Source organism: Sciurus vulgaris (genome assembly GCF_902686455.1).
Source record: "Sciurus vulgaris genome assembly, chromosome: 5".
In the NCBI taxonomy this organism is placed as follows: Eukaryota; Metazoa; Chordata; class Mammalia; order Rodentia; family Sciuridae; genus Sciurus; species Sciurus vulgaris.
Genome location: NC_136465.1, coordinates 154,699,010 through 154,714,578, shown reverse-complemented (window position 1 = coordinate 154,714,578; position 15,569 = coordinate 154,699,010). Strand labels below are relative to the sequence as shown.

The 15,569-nt window shown below is 42.2% G+C and overlaps 1 protein-coding gene across 2 annotated transcripts in view; it reads right to left on the bottom strand.

Moving 5' to 3' along the window:
• Positions 1-15,569, bottom strand: part of PLXNC1 (plexin C1) — a 140,719-nt gene that overhangs the window by 65,139 nt on the left and 60,011 nt on the right. For both annotated transcript variants that reach the window (XM_079142819.1, XM_079142820.1), the window contains exons 6-9: positions 12,667-12,814; positions 8,549-8,636; positions 6,365-6,467; positions 6,128-6,223 (exon numbers count right to left, since the gene is read on the bottom strand). In XM_079142819.1, the coding sequence (XP_078998945.1) occupies positions 6,128-6,223; positions 6,365-6,467; positions 8,549-8,636; positions 12,667-12,814 (435 nt within the window). The remainder of the gene's footprint in view (positions 1-6,127; positions 6,224-6,364; positions 6,468-8,548; positions 8,637-12,666; positions 12,815-15,569) is intronic.

Genomic DNA, 15,569 nt, shown 5'->3' with positions numbered 1-15,569 from the left:
GGCTAGAGAGCTACCAAGAGGAACCCCCTAAATAAATGTATAGGTTTACACGAAAATGTGATAATGATAATAAAAAGATAGAGCAGCTATATGGCTATACTACATGGATATGATAATTGGAAATATAACATTTTCTATATTTGCTGATAATGATTTTTGGAAATCCGGGAAAGATGAAAGAACCAAAGAACCATCTCCCCACAAATGTTCCATATGTTCAATATTTTAGAAGTGTTTCTGTATTTTAATCAAGAGTTAATTCACAGCCTAATGTGAAGGAGTCAACTCCAGAAGGGATTAATTTAAAAACACAACTGAGTTGGACACAAAGGGAATTTCTCCGGCTCTATAGTGAGCAACCGCCCTCACCCCACTCCAAAGATTTCCATAGATCAAGTCAAAATCCTGTTGCTTGCCACGATGCAGTCTTATAATTAACCTCAGAATAGTTCACTTCCTGTCAGTTACGTTTTAAAGACTTAGGAGTTATTTTTAAATGGCAACACAACTGTAAATTATTTAATAAAATTCTATGAGCTCTGGTCTCTCATGAGTCTAAATCACTCCCTGTTTTAGATAAGAAAGCACTGGAAACTGGTAATTAGGTGATTTGAAGAATACCCAATTATTTTTATTTTTTTTGAAAACCAAGTCATTATAAGATATTAGAAATAGCACAACCACTAGGAAATAGTTATCTTTGAAAAGGTCTAAGAGGATTACTCCTGACAGTAAGAGTACTTTTTGTGAAGTCTGACGTCAACACAATTCAAATTACCATGACATTAATGGAGAAAATACTTCTATGATTAAAAAGAATATTGGAAAGAGGTGCATTAAGAGGCCTTGGTTTATTAAGACCAAATTGTACTCTATTAATCTGTTTAAAAAAAATCTGAATATAGCAAAGCTCTCTATAGTCCTGGACCTGAATCAACACTTGGTAAAACGTCTCTCAGATTTTCACTCATGAAATTAGTTCAAACAGGACAGGATAAAAAGTCACATGGATTTAAAACCAGCTGGAAATCTGAAACCAAAGGACATAAGAGAGATGAAAGATGGCATAACTAATTAAAAGAAAGTGTCCTGTAGGGCCCTATAGGGGTGAGTATTTGGTTCAGAATTATTTAACATCTTTATTAATGACTGAGAAGAGGACAGAAGTAATGTATTAATGAAATATATAAATTGAGCAGAGTTATCTCTGGAGATGGGAAAGCATAAAAGGAGATGGGAAATGGAAGGAAAATAGCAAAATACAGTTCCACCAAAGAAATAATGCAACAAAAATGGGGTAGATTTGATGTTCTGTTGCCTTCCCCACCCCCCTTTCCTAGGAGCCCCTGATACATGCCCCAGGGAACTGGGGCGTAACTTCCAGTTGATCCTGGGAACTGTCAAAAATTAGCAATGCCGGGGGCATAGACATGGAGACCTCTAGAGAGAGTGACAGATGTGTGGTCTGTGCTGAAAAATCAAGACTCACTTGTCTGACCTGGGAACTCAAAGCTGAGGCTGACATGGCCCACAGTGTGGCTACCAAGGCCCTGAATTACTCCTGGTCATTGACCCTTCTGAGTGTGGCTACTCAGAACTGGTCTCCTCTCCCTGTCCTGGAGAAGATCCCTGGCTTTACCTGGTCTGACCCCTTCCCTAGCCACATCCCAATCTGTCTGTCTCCTCCTATAGCTTGGATGCTAATAAACTCCTCTCAGCCTGGCTAGCCTGGAGGTTTTGGTCCTATTCCATATTTCGGCGCAGCTGAGGCAGGTTTTGACAGACTAATGCCTAGAGAAACCAGTATTAGTTACCTCCCTCCAAGATGCATCTTTATCATTGATACTATGTGGTTTAACATTTATTTCTATTCAACCTAGGTCATGTAATAGAGGACAGTGGTTAAAACTGTGAACTCTTGAGTCAGACTGCCTGGTTTTTAATCTCTTATCTACCCTTTGCTATCTACTTGTTTTTCTAAGTCAAAATTTCTGTGTCTATAAAATGAGGAAAATATGTCCATTGTGAAGCTTACTCTGAGTTCAGGAGACACAGGTTAACAAAAATTACTACATTCTGGCATTCTTTCTATAAACTTTGTCTGTTGTAAATTTCTGTTTTTACGCAACTCTTTCATAAAAAGGAATTTCATGTCCTCCAGAATATTCTAAGTTCTACAGTGTAAGTTCCAGGAGGGTACCCGTTTTATCTGTCTGCCTGCCAGGCACACAATAGTTGCACAACAAACACATGGTGGAATGATTGATTAAATGAACAATTGGGAATGAATCTTATAGCACCTGGCCCAGGTCCGTAGATGTTATTTGAAAAAGTATATGTTAAATTTAATTTCCCTTCTGAAGACAAAGAATCCATTTGGATTATCTATGAGAAATTAAAATACACGCTTCAAAGCGACGGAGGAAGAGAAGAGGAGGCACTGGAAGAGAAAGAAGGAACAACAATTTGAATGTAAATTCCTCGAGGGCAGGAGACATGGCTGGTGTGGTTTATGTCTGCCACGCAGTGATAAGCATATTGTGTGGAATAACAAACATTAGAATGACATCGTATCTTAGATTGTCACAACCTTTCCTTGAAAGCAGGAAAGGGTGGGCAGCGGAGCTGCTCTCAGCAGGTGAAAGCTACAGATACAAGACGGTTAGGAAATGGAGAAGTGGTGGGGGAGGGGGACAGGTTTCACCTATTAAATAGGGAGTGAGAAAGAAGAGGAGAGACTGGTCTTTGTAGCTGAAAGCACTCCTGCTCCTGGGCCAGACATGGATTTGGGGCTGCCTGTTTTGGCTATACTTGTTCTTATCGCAGCCCATTCCCCAGACAGCACATGCTTCTGTATCAGGCATAGGGGTGCCCCTTAGGGTCACCAGAGTGTACGGTCAACTGGCCCAGCCAACCAACCAGAAAACTTACCTCCCAAGGACCACATCCTTTGGGTGAGCTAATTCAGAATTAAAAACAAAAATACAATAATACAATGCTTTGAATAGCATTCCTTTGCCACTGAAGCATAAAGTCCAAACTCCCAGAGGGCCGGCCCTGTAGGGTGCTATACATGCAGGCTCCAGGGTCATTTCCACTTTGTGTGCTACACTCTCATTTCCCATATCCTCTATTTCAGCTACATGGAATTACTGAGGGTTTTTTGGTAATGAGTGGTCTGGAATTTTCTGGCCTCCTGTTGCACTTTTGCTTAAGCTGGTTCCTCTGGTAAGAATACCTGCTCTTCTGTCTCTATGTGTCTGGATGCTTCTCGTCCCTCAATGGTCAGCTGAAATGCCATCTCCATCAATCAATCCATCCATCAATCAAAGGCTTAACCAACCGCACTGATTGTGTTTAACTGCCAGGCACTGGGCAGGAGGGACTAAGGCACAGCCCGGGGCATAGCAAGGCTTTCTGGGTTTATCTCTGTTCAGGTACTATCCCCATGTTAACATTTTTTTCTCTCTTATTGTTATATAGATACTCATTTTTTTCCTCTCTTATTGTTACATAGAGACTCATGGATAAGATTCTTGAGACGAGGGCCAGAGAGGTGCCTGAATCGTAAGTTGTCTTCCATCTAATAGATGCTCGGTGAGTACCTGCAGGAAGAATGGCCTCTGGGTTGTGAAGCCTAGGACAGTGTCTGCATGATTCCCAGCACCTGGCAAGCGGGAAGCACACACGATACATGTGATACGGGCAGGTGCGTTAAAGGAACGCTCTCTGTGGCTTCTCTGCCTGGAAGAGTAGCAGGGCTGGGTGCTTCATTCAGGACTGGCATGAGCACCCAAAGCGGAAACCATGATGCTACACGTTCCGCATGAAGATGTGCTTCCCAGAGCATGAGAAATCCCTCCCTGACGAGCAGCACTCCACCCCCTATCAACCCAAATTGAGATTCTGTTCTGAGTCATGTATTTAAAGAAAACATTTTGGTATCAACAAAATGTCTTTTTCCAAATTTAGAAGGGTAATCCATAGAGAAACACTGAAGGCAGATCTGCACTACTGCTTATGTTCAGTCTCCTCCTCTCTTAGTGACCCCACTTCTTTTAACCATACCGTGTCAAAGTTCAGGTGGAGCAGGAAGGCATGACACAGGAAGCCAGGAGGCAGTAACCACGTTGTATTTTTCTTAAAAGAAGTTTTAAAAACTATTGTTTGAACAATTATTCAACAATAAAAAGAAACGAATTACTGATACATAAAAGAACTTGGATGAATTTCTACAGAATTATATCATGTGGTACCTCATTAGTATGTGACATTTTTGTTTTTTATGTACACAGCCTAAAATAATTTTTTTAAAAAGTCAAGGGCTGAAGAGTAGCTCGGCGGTAGGCCGCTGGCCTAGAGTGATTCCATCCCCAACCAATCTCCCAGTGGGTACATCTAGATCCCACTAAATAAAATTCTTGAAATGACAAAAATTATCCAGGGCATAAAAAAATTATTGAGGCTATTATGTTAAGTGAAATAAGTCAGTCACAAAAAGACAAATACTAGCCAGGCCTGGTGGTGCAGGTCTGTAATCCCAGGGGCTCAGGGGGGGCTGAGGCAGGAGGATCCCAAGTTCAAAGCCAGACTCAGCAACTTAGCCAGGCCATAATCAACTTAGTGAGACCCTGTCTCAAAATAAAATATAAAAAAAGGGTTGGGGTGTGGCTCAGTAGTCAGGGCCCCTGGATTCAACCCCTGGTAGCAAAAACAAAAACAACAACAACAAAAAACAAGACAAATATCGTCTGATTCAACTTATTATGAGGAACCTACAGTAGTCGATTCATAAAAAGAAAATAGAATGGTGGATACCAGAGGCCTGGGTACAAGGCCTACTACTTAGTGACGAGCATGGGAAGTGTTCTGGAGACTGGTTGCATATGATGTGAATATACTTAACACTGCTGAATTGCACAGTTAACCGTAGTAAATACGGTAATTTTTATGTTACGTGTATTTTGCTAAAATTAAAAGCAACCATGATAAAGTCTAATTTAAAGGAAAAAAGTCACTATCTGATTGATCCAAGTCCCTGTCACTATGTCTTAGTTTTACAAACCAATGGGAAGAGAAAAGTAGCCCATGACTTAATTAAACCTCAAAGACCTTCAGAGAGCAGAGATACTGGCTCACCAAGCTTTTCTAAGGCTTTAATTAACTGCAGGCTCCATTTTGATTCACATTCCCTCTGCCTGTTACTTAATTCAACTAAAGTTACTATCAACTTTTCAGTAATGATTAAAAATGTGCTACTTATTTATATTGGCACTTGACCTTAAATAGCTGCAAATGGATCAGTCAAAGCCACAGATTAGTCATGAAACAGAAACTGAGCCTTTCTTGTTTTTCTAACGCTGTTGTTTTTCATTAGTCTGTGCCTGCCAGACTCCAAGGTTAATGAGAGAAGAACTTGGACTCTTTTTTTTTTTTTTTTCCACATATAGATGCTCCATGAACTTCTGTGGACCGAGGGAAGTCAGAAGGTGGCCGTGCCCTAAAGGAGCCATGTATGTTCTGCCCAGAAATGTTCACGTGGTCACATCCCTTCTTAAAACATGACAGACACGTTGAGCTTGCTGAGTAACTGTGAAGAAAACTAGAGGAATTTCCAAGGAAATTTCATGAAAATAAAAAAAAAAAAAATCACCACTTTTGAAAGGGGAGAGAAATACACAGTCTATAACAATTCTGTTTTGGCACATTAACTATTGGTTTGAGCATCTCTACAAAGTGAAAAACAGAAACAAGTTAGTTTGTATACTTTGCATAGATTCTATCCATGCGCATTGCCCAGAAAGGCCATTTAACGCTTGCTTCGAATAGAGGTCCCTTCAGACTATCAAGTGAGCCACAAAGTCACCTTTAAAATTTTACTTCTACTGGAACAACATCATTTTTCATAATTACAGAGTTTTAATTTCTTTTATGTGAGTGTTCAGCCTTTGATGTATTGAGCCAATTAACTGAAACTTGGTTAAAAACCAAAGGGGAAAAAAAAGGGAATTTTGGTAGTAAGTAAAATGGAACTTTTTTTTTTTTTTTAAGGAACCCAAAGTAGCAGGAGTTGTCATTGTCATCAAAAGGGAATTTTTCCATTATCAACACAAAAATAGAGTCTGACCTGTAAACCCTGGTTGGTTCTGTTATTCCTATTCTCCTTGAATCTTCCTCCTCCAGGGGTCTTGGGTGGTTTCTCAACTGCAACTTGACAGAGTTCCTGAAACGGAGAAGGTCCTTCAGTGTCTGAGTGGGTGGGAAATTCAAAGTGTGAAACAAACACAAAAGATAGTGTGGGACTAGGTGGAGACAAACATTTATTTTTTGGTTAAACCTTGTAATACCAAAAATGTCACTTTACCTGGTTGCTCTGATAATCGGAAGGGTCACAAGCTGTGAAGGGGTGGATACACTTTCTCACACTGTTACACCACGCACAGCCAGTTCCAATACATACGGGGCATCTGGCAACATGGAAAACCAACTTAATTCTTAGATCTTTAGGAAAATGTTCACATCCTAAAATTTCTCTCTGTGATGCAGTGTGAAAACATTTTAAAAGAATTAAAATAAAATCCCTGGAAAGACTGGGATGAATAGAAGGAGAGAGGACAAGTCCTTTGAGGTTGGGCATAGAGGACTTTGTGCCTTGCTCTGGGAGGCCTTCAGGGTTGACAGACATCACCATACCTGCAGAAGTGTTGCCATGGAAACCTGAGGTTGGGGTCACCTGCTGGTTCATAAATAAAAGGAACCACTGAATCTGTTTCTGAATCCAGTTCTGTCATTTGTCTACACTCAGGTAAGTCCCCCTGGAGATGGGCCTCTCCCTACCGTCATCTGTCCCATATCAGCCAACCCTCATTTCCTCAGGCAGCCAAGTTGCCAACTGCTCGGGAGAGTTACCTGGCAGGCAGAGAGAATGGGGTGCTGGTGTTTGTTTTATAATCAAATTAAGGAAGAATTGTATCTTCTAATCAAATAACCTATCATGTGTGGAAAACCCCTGCAGGACTTGAAAAGCAAACATTAGAATAATCAGAGTTAAAGAAAAAATGATGAAAAAAAAAAAAAATCAGGGCTGGTTTCAAAATGTGGCCAAGGAAGGGGACAGCAAGGGTGCCTACTGCAGGGCGAGGGGACTCAGGCAGTATTTCATATGCTTTCTAAAGGAAGATTCTGACCTACAGAAACTGCAGTTTCCCTGGGGGGAGAGAGCCCAGACTCCCCTTGGTGTTCATCCCTCTCTTAAGTGAGCTGGGAGCAGGTCTGTGATTTGTCTGCTTCTCTGACCCTGCAGGCAGGATTACTTCACAAGTGCTTCCTAGCAGGAAGCAGTTACCTGCAGGAAGGGCTCTCACCTCTGGAGGGTGGATCTGGTGTGAGGTCTGGTTCTCAGTGACCAAATTGTGGGACCTGGACCAGTTGCTGCCTTTCATCTGCCCTCTAAACCTGAGCATCGGGGAACTGCATTATTTTTAAACTCTTTGAGCCATAAAATTCTATTTAATTCTCCCCCCTTTCTCTTATTTTTTGGACTTCTGAGGCTTATCAGAATTTGTGTTTTGCTACCCTAAATTAATGCTGTTTCTTAGAAATCACTGATCCTGGCCTATATCATCCCCTTTCAAAGTATCTCCTCTGTAAAGATAAGATCTAGAGTGGCCTTCCAAGTTGGTTTCAAGTATGGAATCATCTTCTTCATTGAAACAATGGCTCCTGGGCTGGGTGGAAAGGAGTTTACTTTTGGTGCTGAGTTAGTTGTCAATCATACTACAGAGTACACTATAGACTCACTGATAACATGGCTTCCCACTGTTCCCTTGGGGACCTCCAGCCAAACTGGAGGGACCTCCATTTGGAGGGACAGGACTCCGAGAAGCATATTTCCTCTATCTCTTCTTTCCTTTAGAAGTTAGGTATGAGGTGTGGCCCTAATTCAGGGGATTCATAGCTAAAAGGAATCAAGAGTGATAAAAAAGAGGGCAGAAGGTTGGAGGGGTAGCTCAGGGGTACAGCGCTTGCCTAGGGTGCAGGGTTCCAGATGGTACTGGGAAAAAAAAAAAAAAAACAAGAAAGAAAGAAAAAAGAAAAAGCAAAAAGAAAGAGAAAGAAAAATAGAGGAGGGTAAAATGAATATGTTCTTCGGGCAAAAGAGACTTTGTCGCGTCTCCTAGAGTCTGACTTCCCTTATCCTTACGCTCAGGCCTTCCGGTTCTGCCCACATTCCCAAAGCCGTCCTCATCAGGGGAGGATCCGGCAGTGCCCTCTGTACTTCCTGCACGGCTCCCCCGGGCCTGGGGAAAATACATTTCCCTGTTGATAGGAGCGCTTAGCCCATGTTCTCTCCTCAGCTGCCCCAGTTTCCTTGTCAGGGCTTGAAATGAGCCCATTAGCTCAGTGGCTCTCCCAGCTCCCGTTAGGCCATGCTCCAAAAGGCACTTTGGGAAGTTCTACTCCACAAAAGAGTTGTTTAGGAAATTGTGGAGTAAAGCAAATAAATTAAAACCATGAGAGAATATTTAAATTTCAAATAAAATCTTACTCTCTTAATGACGAGCAGTTGGTTAAGTTGAATCTCTTTGATAAAATCCAAGAATGGAAGGAGAACGTCACGTTGACCACTAAGACATCTGGAGTAAAGGGGGGGAAAAGTAATTTACCATGGATTCCTGCCACAGTCAAGCATAAGCTGTAAATGCAAAAAAAAAAAAAAAAAAAAAAAAAAAAAAAAAAAAAAAAGAAAGAAAGAAAAAGAAAAAAAAAAAATTCTTCTCCGCAGAGAGGGCACACGGGTGTGCCAGCTGTTCACCAACATTGCAATCAGTATGTGCTCCTTCCCCAGGGGCCGTTCACGTCAGGCAGCCACAGAGCACAGCACCAGGCTCCAAACAGACGAACCCAACTCTAGCTCCAAGCCCCCCATGGATAATCACTAGGAAAAAGCCATTTTACAGCCCATTTACATCTCATACTCTCCCTGGGATCACTATCTCAGCTTGTAATTGGCCAAGGCATAAGAATAAAACAAGTCACCGAGCAAGAAGTGCCTAGAATATGAAAAGCAGCACATTAGAGAGGAAATCCTGCACCTCTGGAAAAAATCCACACTTGACAAATATTTACCTAACAAACTCGAGAGTGTGGTTTCCAGGGGTGGGGATCCATGATCTTCTTGGAGTTAACTGTCACCAAATCTATGATAAAAGTTTTCTTACTGGCTTTGAAAAACTTATCCATAGGTTTGAAAACCCCAAAAGAATGAAATAAGAAGGATAAAAATTGCGTAGTCAGCATTAGAGAAGTGTAATGTTTCCTATAATCTCTTTAAACATCAATATCCTACCCAAGGCCCTGATTCCCAGTCCCAGCTGTCTATTAGAATCACCTGAGAAATTTATGAAAAATAGAGATTCCAGGGCTATGCTTCTAGATATTCTTCTTTTGCAGGCCTGGTGTGGGTCCAGGAATCTTTGGCTTGCAGTGCCCGCCATGTAAGAATTGTATAAACTGCAGTCCACAGTAGCATCTGGGCTAGTCCAGGGGCCAGTGCTAATCAGGAAGTATTAACACCTTTTTCCTTATATTGAATGAATGGAGACTAGTAGATGGAACTTTTTAAAGTCAAGTCTTGGAAAAATGAGAAATTGGCCTGACTTTGTTGGCAGCCCTAATTTTCTTACTGGAATTTTATTAGTGTGTGGTTCCCAAAGTCTAAGAACTCTTGTTTCCAGGTACTTGTTACAGAAATAAGATTTGCTCTGATAGCCAGAACTGCACATAACATTCTGCTCACATAAAGTGGGCTTATGTGAAATGATAATCTTCTGTTCTAGAGACAAGGAGGTTTGGAGGGCTGGCCTGACCTCTCAGCAGGAGCCTCTGAACAGACACTTGATAAATGTTAGTGGAATGAAGACATGGACACTCAGCACCGAGGGACTCCCAGCAAAAATACATTTCCAAGGAACTGACAGGTGTCCAGTGACAATGGCTGTAGGAGACATACTTTGCTGAGCATCAGATAGATACACATAAAACATTGGAAATATCCCAGGTAATGCATATGCATTATCTCTGGAAGCATTTACAGTTATTCTGGATAAGTAAAATACCTTAAGTGAAAAAAGAACAAAAACAAAAACAAAAAACCAGCAATGACAGCACAGTCAATGAAATACCACGATAACGGTTTGAGTTCCATATAGTACCTGGGTACCCCGATGCCTGGGAGGACCAAGGGGATTTGGTCAGAGCAGAATCTGGCAAGGCTGTTTGGGAGAGGTGACTTTCCCCCAAAGTGGAAGGGAAGTAGGAATTGGTGAAAGGAATGAGGCCACTCTAGGCTCAAGGGTGGCCATGGACCTAGTTTGGCCAAGTACTCTGACTTACCGAGTACAAGAGGTAGGAAGTGAATTTATTTGCCTGCACAAAATTATGTCAAACCTTAAACTGATGTGGCAGCCCAAGCCTGTAATCCCAGCTACCTAGGAGGTTAAGGCAGGAGAATTACAAGTTTGAGGTCAGCCTGGGTAATGGAGAGAGAGATCTTGTCTCAAAAAAATAAAAAAGGTGGGGGGGGGAGCTGGGGATGAAGTTCAGTGGTATAGCACCCCTGGGTTCACTCTCCAATTTAAATACACACACACACACACACACACATGAAGCTGATGGAGGCTCTAGAAGTGACTGGTTAGCCCCATCAGTCAAACTCAGTACTAGAGAAGCATCTTTTATGGGTGAACAAGAGCTGCATTTTAGTGACCAAAATGAACCAGAAGTGATCACGAAGGCTGTATGGAGTGGACAAAGTGGGAAACTGGGATAATTTGCCAAGCAATTCAGACCCAAATAGCCATTCTGAGTCCAGTGGTTGATAGGCATTTTTAGGCTCAGGTCTCTGGCCTGGTGCATTAAATTCCCTTTTGAGTGGTGAAGGATCAATCGGGTGCCAAGGTCGAAGGTCGATGTGTCCTTGAAGTTCATGTACTGGAACTTGACACCCAGAGATAGTATCATGAGTAGGGCTTTGGGAAGTGACTGAGTCATGAGGGCTCCTCCCTCCTGAGTGGGATTAGTGTTCTTACAAGAGGTGTGAGGGAGCTCCCTTGCCCCTTGTGCCACGTGAAGACTCAGCAAGGAGGCACCATGCAGGAAGCAGAGAACAAGTCCTCACTAGGTACAGAATTTGCTGGTACCTTGATCTTGGATTCCCAGGCTCCAGAACTGAAAGCAATAAACTTCTATTATCTATAAAAGACACAGTCTAAGGTATTTTGCTATAGCAGCCCGAATGGACTAAGGCACTGGGTAACTCTGGCTCTCGCCACACGACTCTTTGAGTTCTGTGATGATCATCACCTACTCTAGGAGGCCTCCACCATGAACCTGCCTCTGCTTCCAGTCTGTCTCATCTGAAGAGAATCCTCCACTAAGCCTCCTAACTATCTCTAGGATCTACTCACTTCTCTCCATCTGCATCTGTCCCTATGATGGCTCTCAAACTCTTTCTTACCTGGTCTGCTGCAATACTTTCCTGCTGGCTGATCTTTTGGAACTCAGTCCCTCAGTCTGTCCCTCCTCCAGTCCATTGTCCCTCTCTGGCCATCCATTCATTCATTCAACAAAAAGTTATTGATTGTAAATGGCTATTTTGTACTAGACACTGTTCCAAGCAAGCAGTGAAAATGTCTTCTCAAGGTCTCTGCACCCCCGGGGCTTCCATTCCAGCGGGACGGATAGATGATGTACAATTGAACCTTTCTGCAATATAAATCTGGCTGTGCCAGCCTTCAGCTCAGACCTCTCTGTCTCCTCACAGCTCCCAGGATGGAGTCCAAGGATCAGAAGGCCCTCCACAGTCCCTGGCTGCTTTATTTGGTATTCATTTTCCACCTGTCCCTACCCCACCTGCCCTTAGCATATAGAACCTTTTCTGCTTCTTAAACACAGCTTTTTCTCTCCTTCTGGCCATCGTGTGATGCTGGTCTCTGTCAGGAACACTCTTCCTGCTGGTCTTCACCTGGCTTGACTCTGTTCATCTTTCAGTCTTACTTATCCCTTCCCGCTGGGAAGCTTTCCAGACCATATGTCCCAACCCCAAGTTCAGTTTGGTGCCTTTTTCCTGAGCCTCCCATGGGATTCTAGGTTCCCTGCCATTATACACAGTATTACAATTAGCTGCTTATTCATCCCCACCCAATCGGTTACAAACACCATGAGCAAGATCCAGATCATTCTTTTCCTGTCACAGTATCCTTAGCACCTCACACACAGCAGATGCTCAAAAAATTGCTTCCTCTATGAATGAATAAGTGCAATGAACTTAAGCTGACAGAACGTTGGCTGCCATGTTTTCTCAGCTTACCTCAGACATTCCCTGCTTTTCAGATCTGAATTATCTGAGCCATTTGGGTAGAGCCAGTCCAGTGGTGTCTGGCTTGTATTACACTCTCCAGTCATCTGATAGGGGGTCCCAGAACCATCCAGTGAGGTGCAGCAGAGGTGAGGACCCCGGTGGGAGCCAGCAGGTGGGGAGGAGTGAGTACAGGGAAGGAGGTACTCAGACTCCCTGTCCTTTACCTGGCTTCCTCCTGCAATCGGAATTCAGGAGACTCCCTTGCTTTCTTGACTTCGTAACAAAACCCAGTAGAGCCCACATACCTCTGTAGGTTGGTCTGGTGGGGATGGTACAGGTGCAGGTCCGATTTGACTGACTTTTCCCCTGGCAGAGCAACCTGCTGGTATCCACGTTCCTCACCACACACTCCGAGTATCTTGGAGAGAAGCTTCCCTCCATAGTCACTGTGGTCTGCGTGGGTAAGAAAATACAGGAAACAAGTGACCGCTTTTGATCCTCACCAGCCATCCTAGAGTTTTATGTGACTCAACCTTTGACCTACCAAAGGAAGGAGAGTGTCTCAGAAGAACTGATGTCAAGAAAGAACTGTTTTATTGGCTACCTGATTTGCTCTTTTGTGAATCACATACTCCTATTCCGCTATGTGTGTTTGTGTTTTTCTTATCAATTTTTAAGAGCTCTCTACACAATTGCAGATATTCATCCTTATCAGTCAAATTTCTGATACATCTTTACTCCTAATCTACTGGCTGCCTTGTAACTTTTCGTTTGTACAATTTCTTGCCCTTGTACAATGTATCTTTATGTAATCAGATGCAGGGTTTTTTCCTTGCTTCCCAAACTCTAGCTTACAGACAAGTGTAAAATAGTTCCATCTTCTTTATTGTTTATTTTTTAAACTTATGTCGTTAATCCATCTGGAATTTATGTCTATATATAGTGTGAGATAAGAGTCCAATTTTATTATTATCCAGATGGTTAATCAGCTATGTCATAACCATTTACTAAAAGAAAAAGAAATTTAACAACTCCTTTTCCCATGAACTGAAATACCACTCTTGCCATATATTATTTAGCCATATATTCGGAGTTTATTTCTAAACTCTTCTTGGTTCCAAAAATCTATCCATCTACTTCTATTTCAATATTATCAAGTTTTTACTACTGTGGCTTTAAATATATTTAACATCTGATAAGGCAATTCTCTACTTATTTATATTTATTTGCATAATTTTCTTAGGATTTCCTAGACATATGAGCTTTAAAATAATTTTATCCAAAGGGGATGGGGAGACTGAGTCTAACTGAAATTGTACTAAATGTACTAAATATATGCACTCATTTAAGAAAAATGTGTATTTTTATGATATTAAGTATTCCTACCCAAACACATAATTTTTTTAAAATTTCTCTTTGACCCAGCGTTTATTTAAGAGGATGTGTCTTGATCTCCCACCTCCTCATTACTTACTGTGAATGCTACAATAGTTAAAGAAGGACTCCTGTGAAATCCACTTTTAAGATTAGTTAAGGTTTGGTTTGTGGTCAGTCTACGCTCTGAGAAATGAAGGGAGGGGGTTTTTTTTGTGTGTATAGGCCTACAGGATGCACACATGCATGTGTGAATATGTGCACAAAGAACACGTAAAGAAAACCTTGAAAATTCAAAGTCATAAACCAAATTTTCCCAAGTGAATTATCTAAAAAAAACCAGGATGACCACTTCTGTTCAGAAGGAAAATTAAAGGGATCAATATGCCACCAGTGGATGTGTTTGGCATCAGGTGCATGAAAAGTACCTGGCCGGAAGCTGGGAAGGTAGTAGTGGAGGAAGAGGGGACTCTGCCACCCAGGATGAAGAGTGATGCTTTGCAAACCTGGAAGGGGTCTATCTCTTGTGATAATTCTGACCTCTGCCTGGACTCTCTGCACAACCATCCGAGTCTCTGCTCTCTCCCCGGTTCTCTAACAAACTTGCTAAATCTATTCTCTGGAGCTCACCCCTATCTTTCCATTTTCAAAAAACCCTGGTTTGGGGTCCTGGAATCATGCTGCAAGAGAGCAACTCCTTTCAGTCCAACTTTACCAGAACTGAAATTAAACCGCCTCTAATGGACTTCAGCCCAGGAATAACCCCAAAGCACTCCGACTAGCTCGTCTTCAACGGGTGGCTGAACTCCCCACTCGCCCGACTTCTTCAACCCACATTTATATCTGTACCACACATCTCAGCCCATGACCACATAATTATCTTGTATACATACAGATCTTAAGTTGAATTCTTTGCTTAAACATTACAAGTGTATCACATCCTATTTTCCTCAACTCTTTTAATTTTTCAACATTTACTTCCAGTTCCAAATACATAGTTTTTACATAACTGAAATCATTCCATTTGTTTATTCCATAAATACTTATCAAGCTCTGACCACATGCCAGCTGCTGCACTAGGCACTGAACACATCAGCAAGCCTAATAGCTGCAGTCCTTGCCCTCAAAGAGCCTATGGACTAGTAGAATTATGGTCATTCCCCTAGAGTGGCAATGGAAGCATGGACGTTCCCTTAGCGTAGAAATGGAGGGCCACATGGTACTAGATCATCAAGAGATGATAGGAACCTGGGCAAGGATGGTGTATTGGAAATGGAAAGAACTGGACAGATTTGGGGAACTCTTAAGAGGAAGGATGGGAAAGACTAGAGTGGGGATGTGGATCAGGAAGATCAAATGGATGGATGGTGGTACCAGAGGTACCACATACTGGGATGGGACAGATTTGTTCTTTGCGTGGAAGATTGAGGTTTCAATTTTAGAGGACTTTAATTCGAGATATTTATGTGATCCTCAAGAGGATGTGTCAAGTTGGATATGAGCTGGGGCTCCAGGGAGCCATCTGGGCTGGAGGCAAAGGAGATATGAATAGATGATATATAAGGCCATAGAGTGGATAAGATTGTCTATCAAGTAGAGAGGGAGAGCCAAAACTGGACTTTGCACAGCTCCACTATTTAGAGTTAAGGAGCGCAGGAGCCAGAAAAGGAGGCTGAGACTGTTTCTTGAAATAAGCTGGATAAAGAGGGAGTGAGGACACAATGGGTCAGATGGGATGCGGAGATGGCTTTATCCAAGGAGCCAAGGGACTCCTTGCTCCTAAAATTCCACCAGGTTGATAAACGAAGCACCTTATTTTACTTAACTCTTCTCC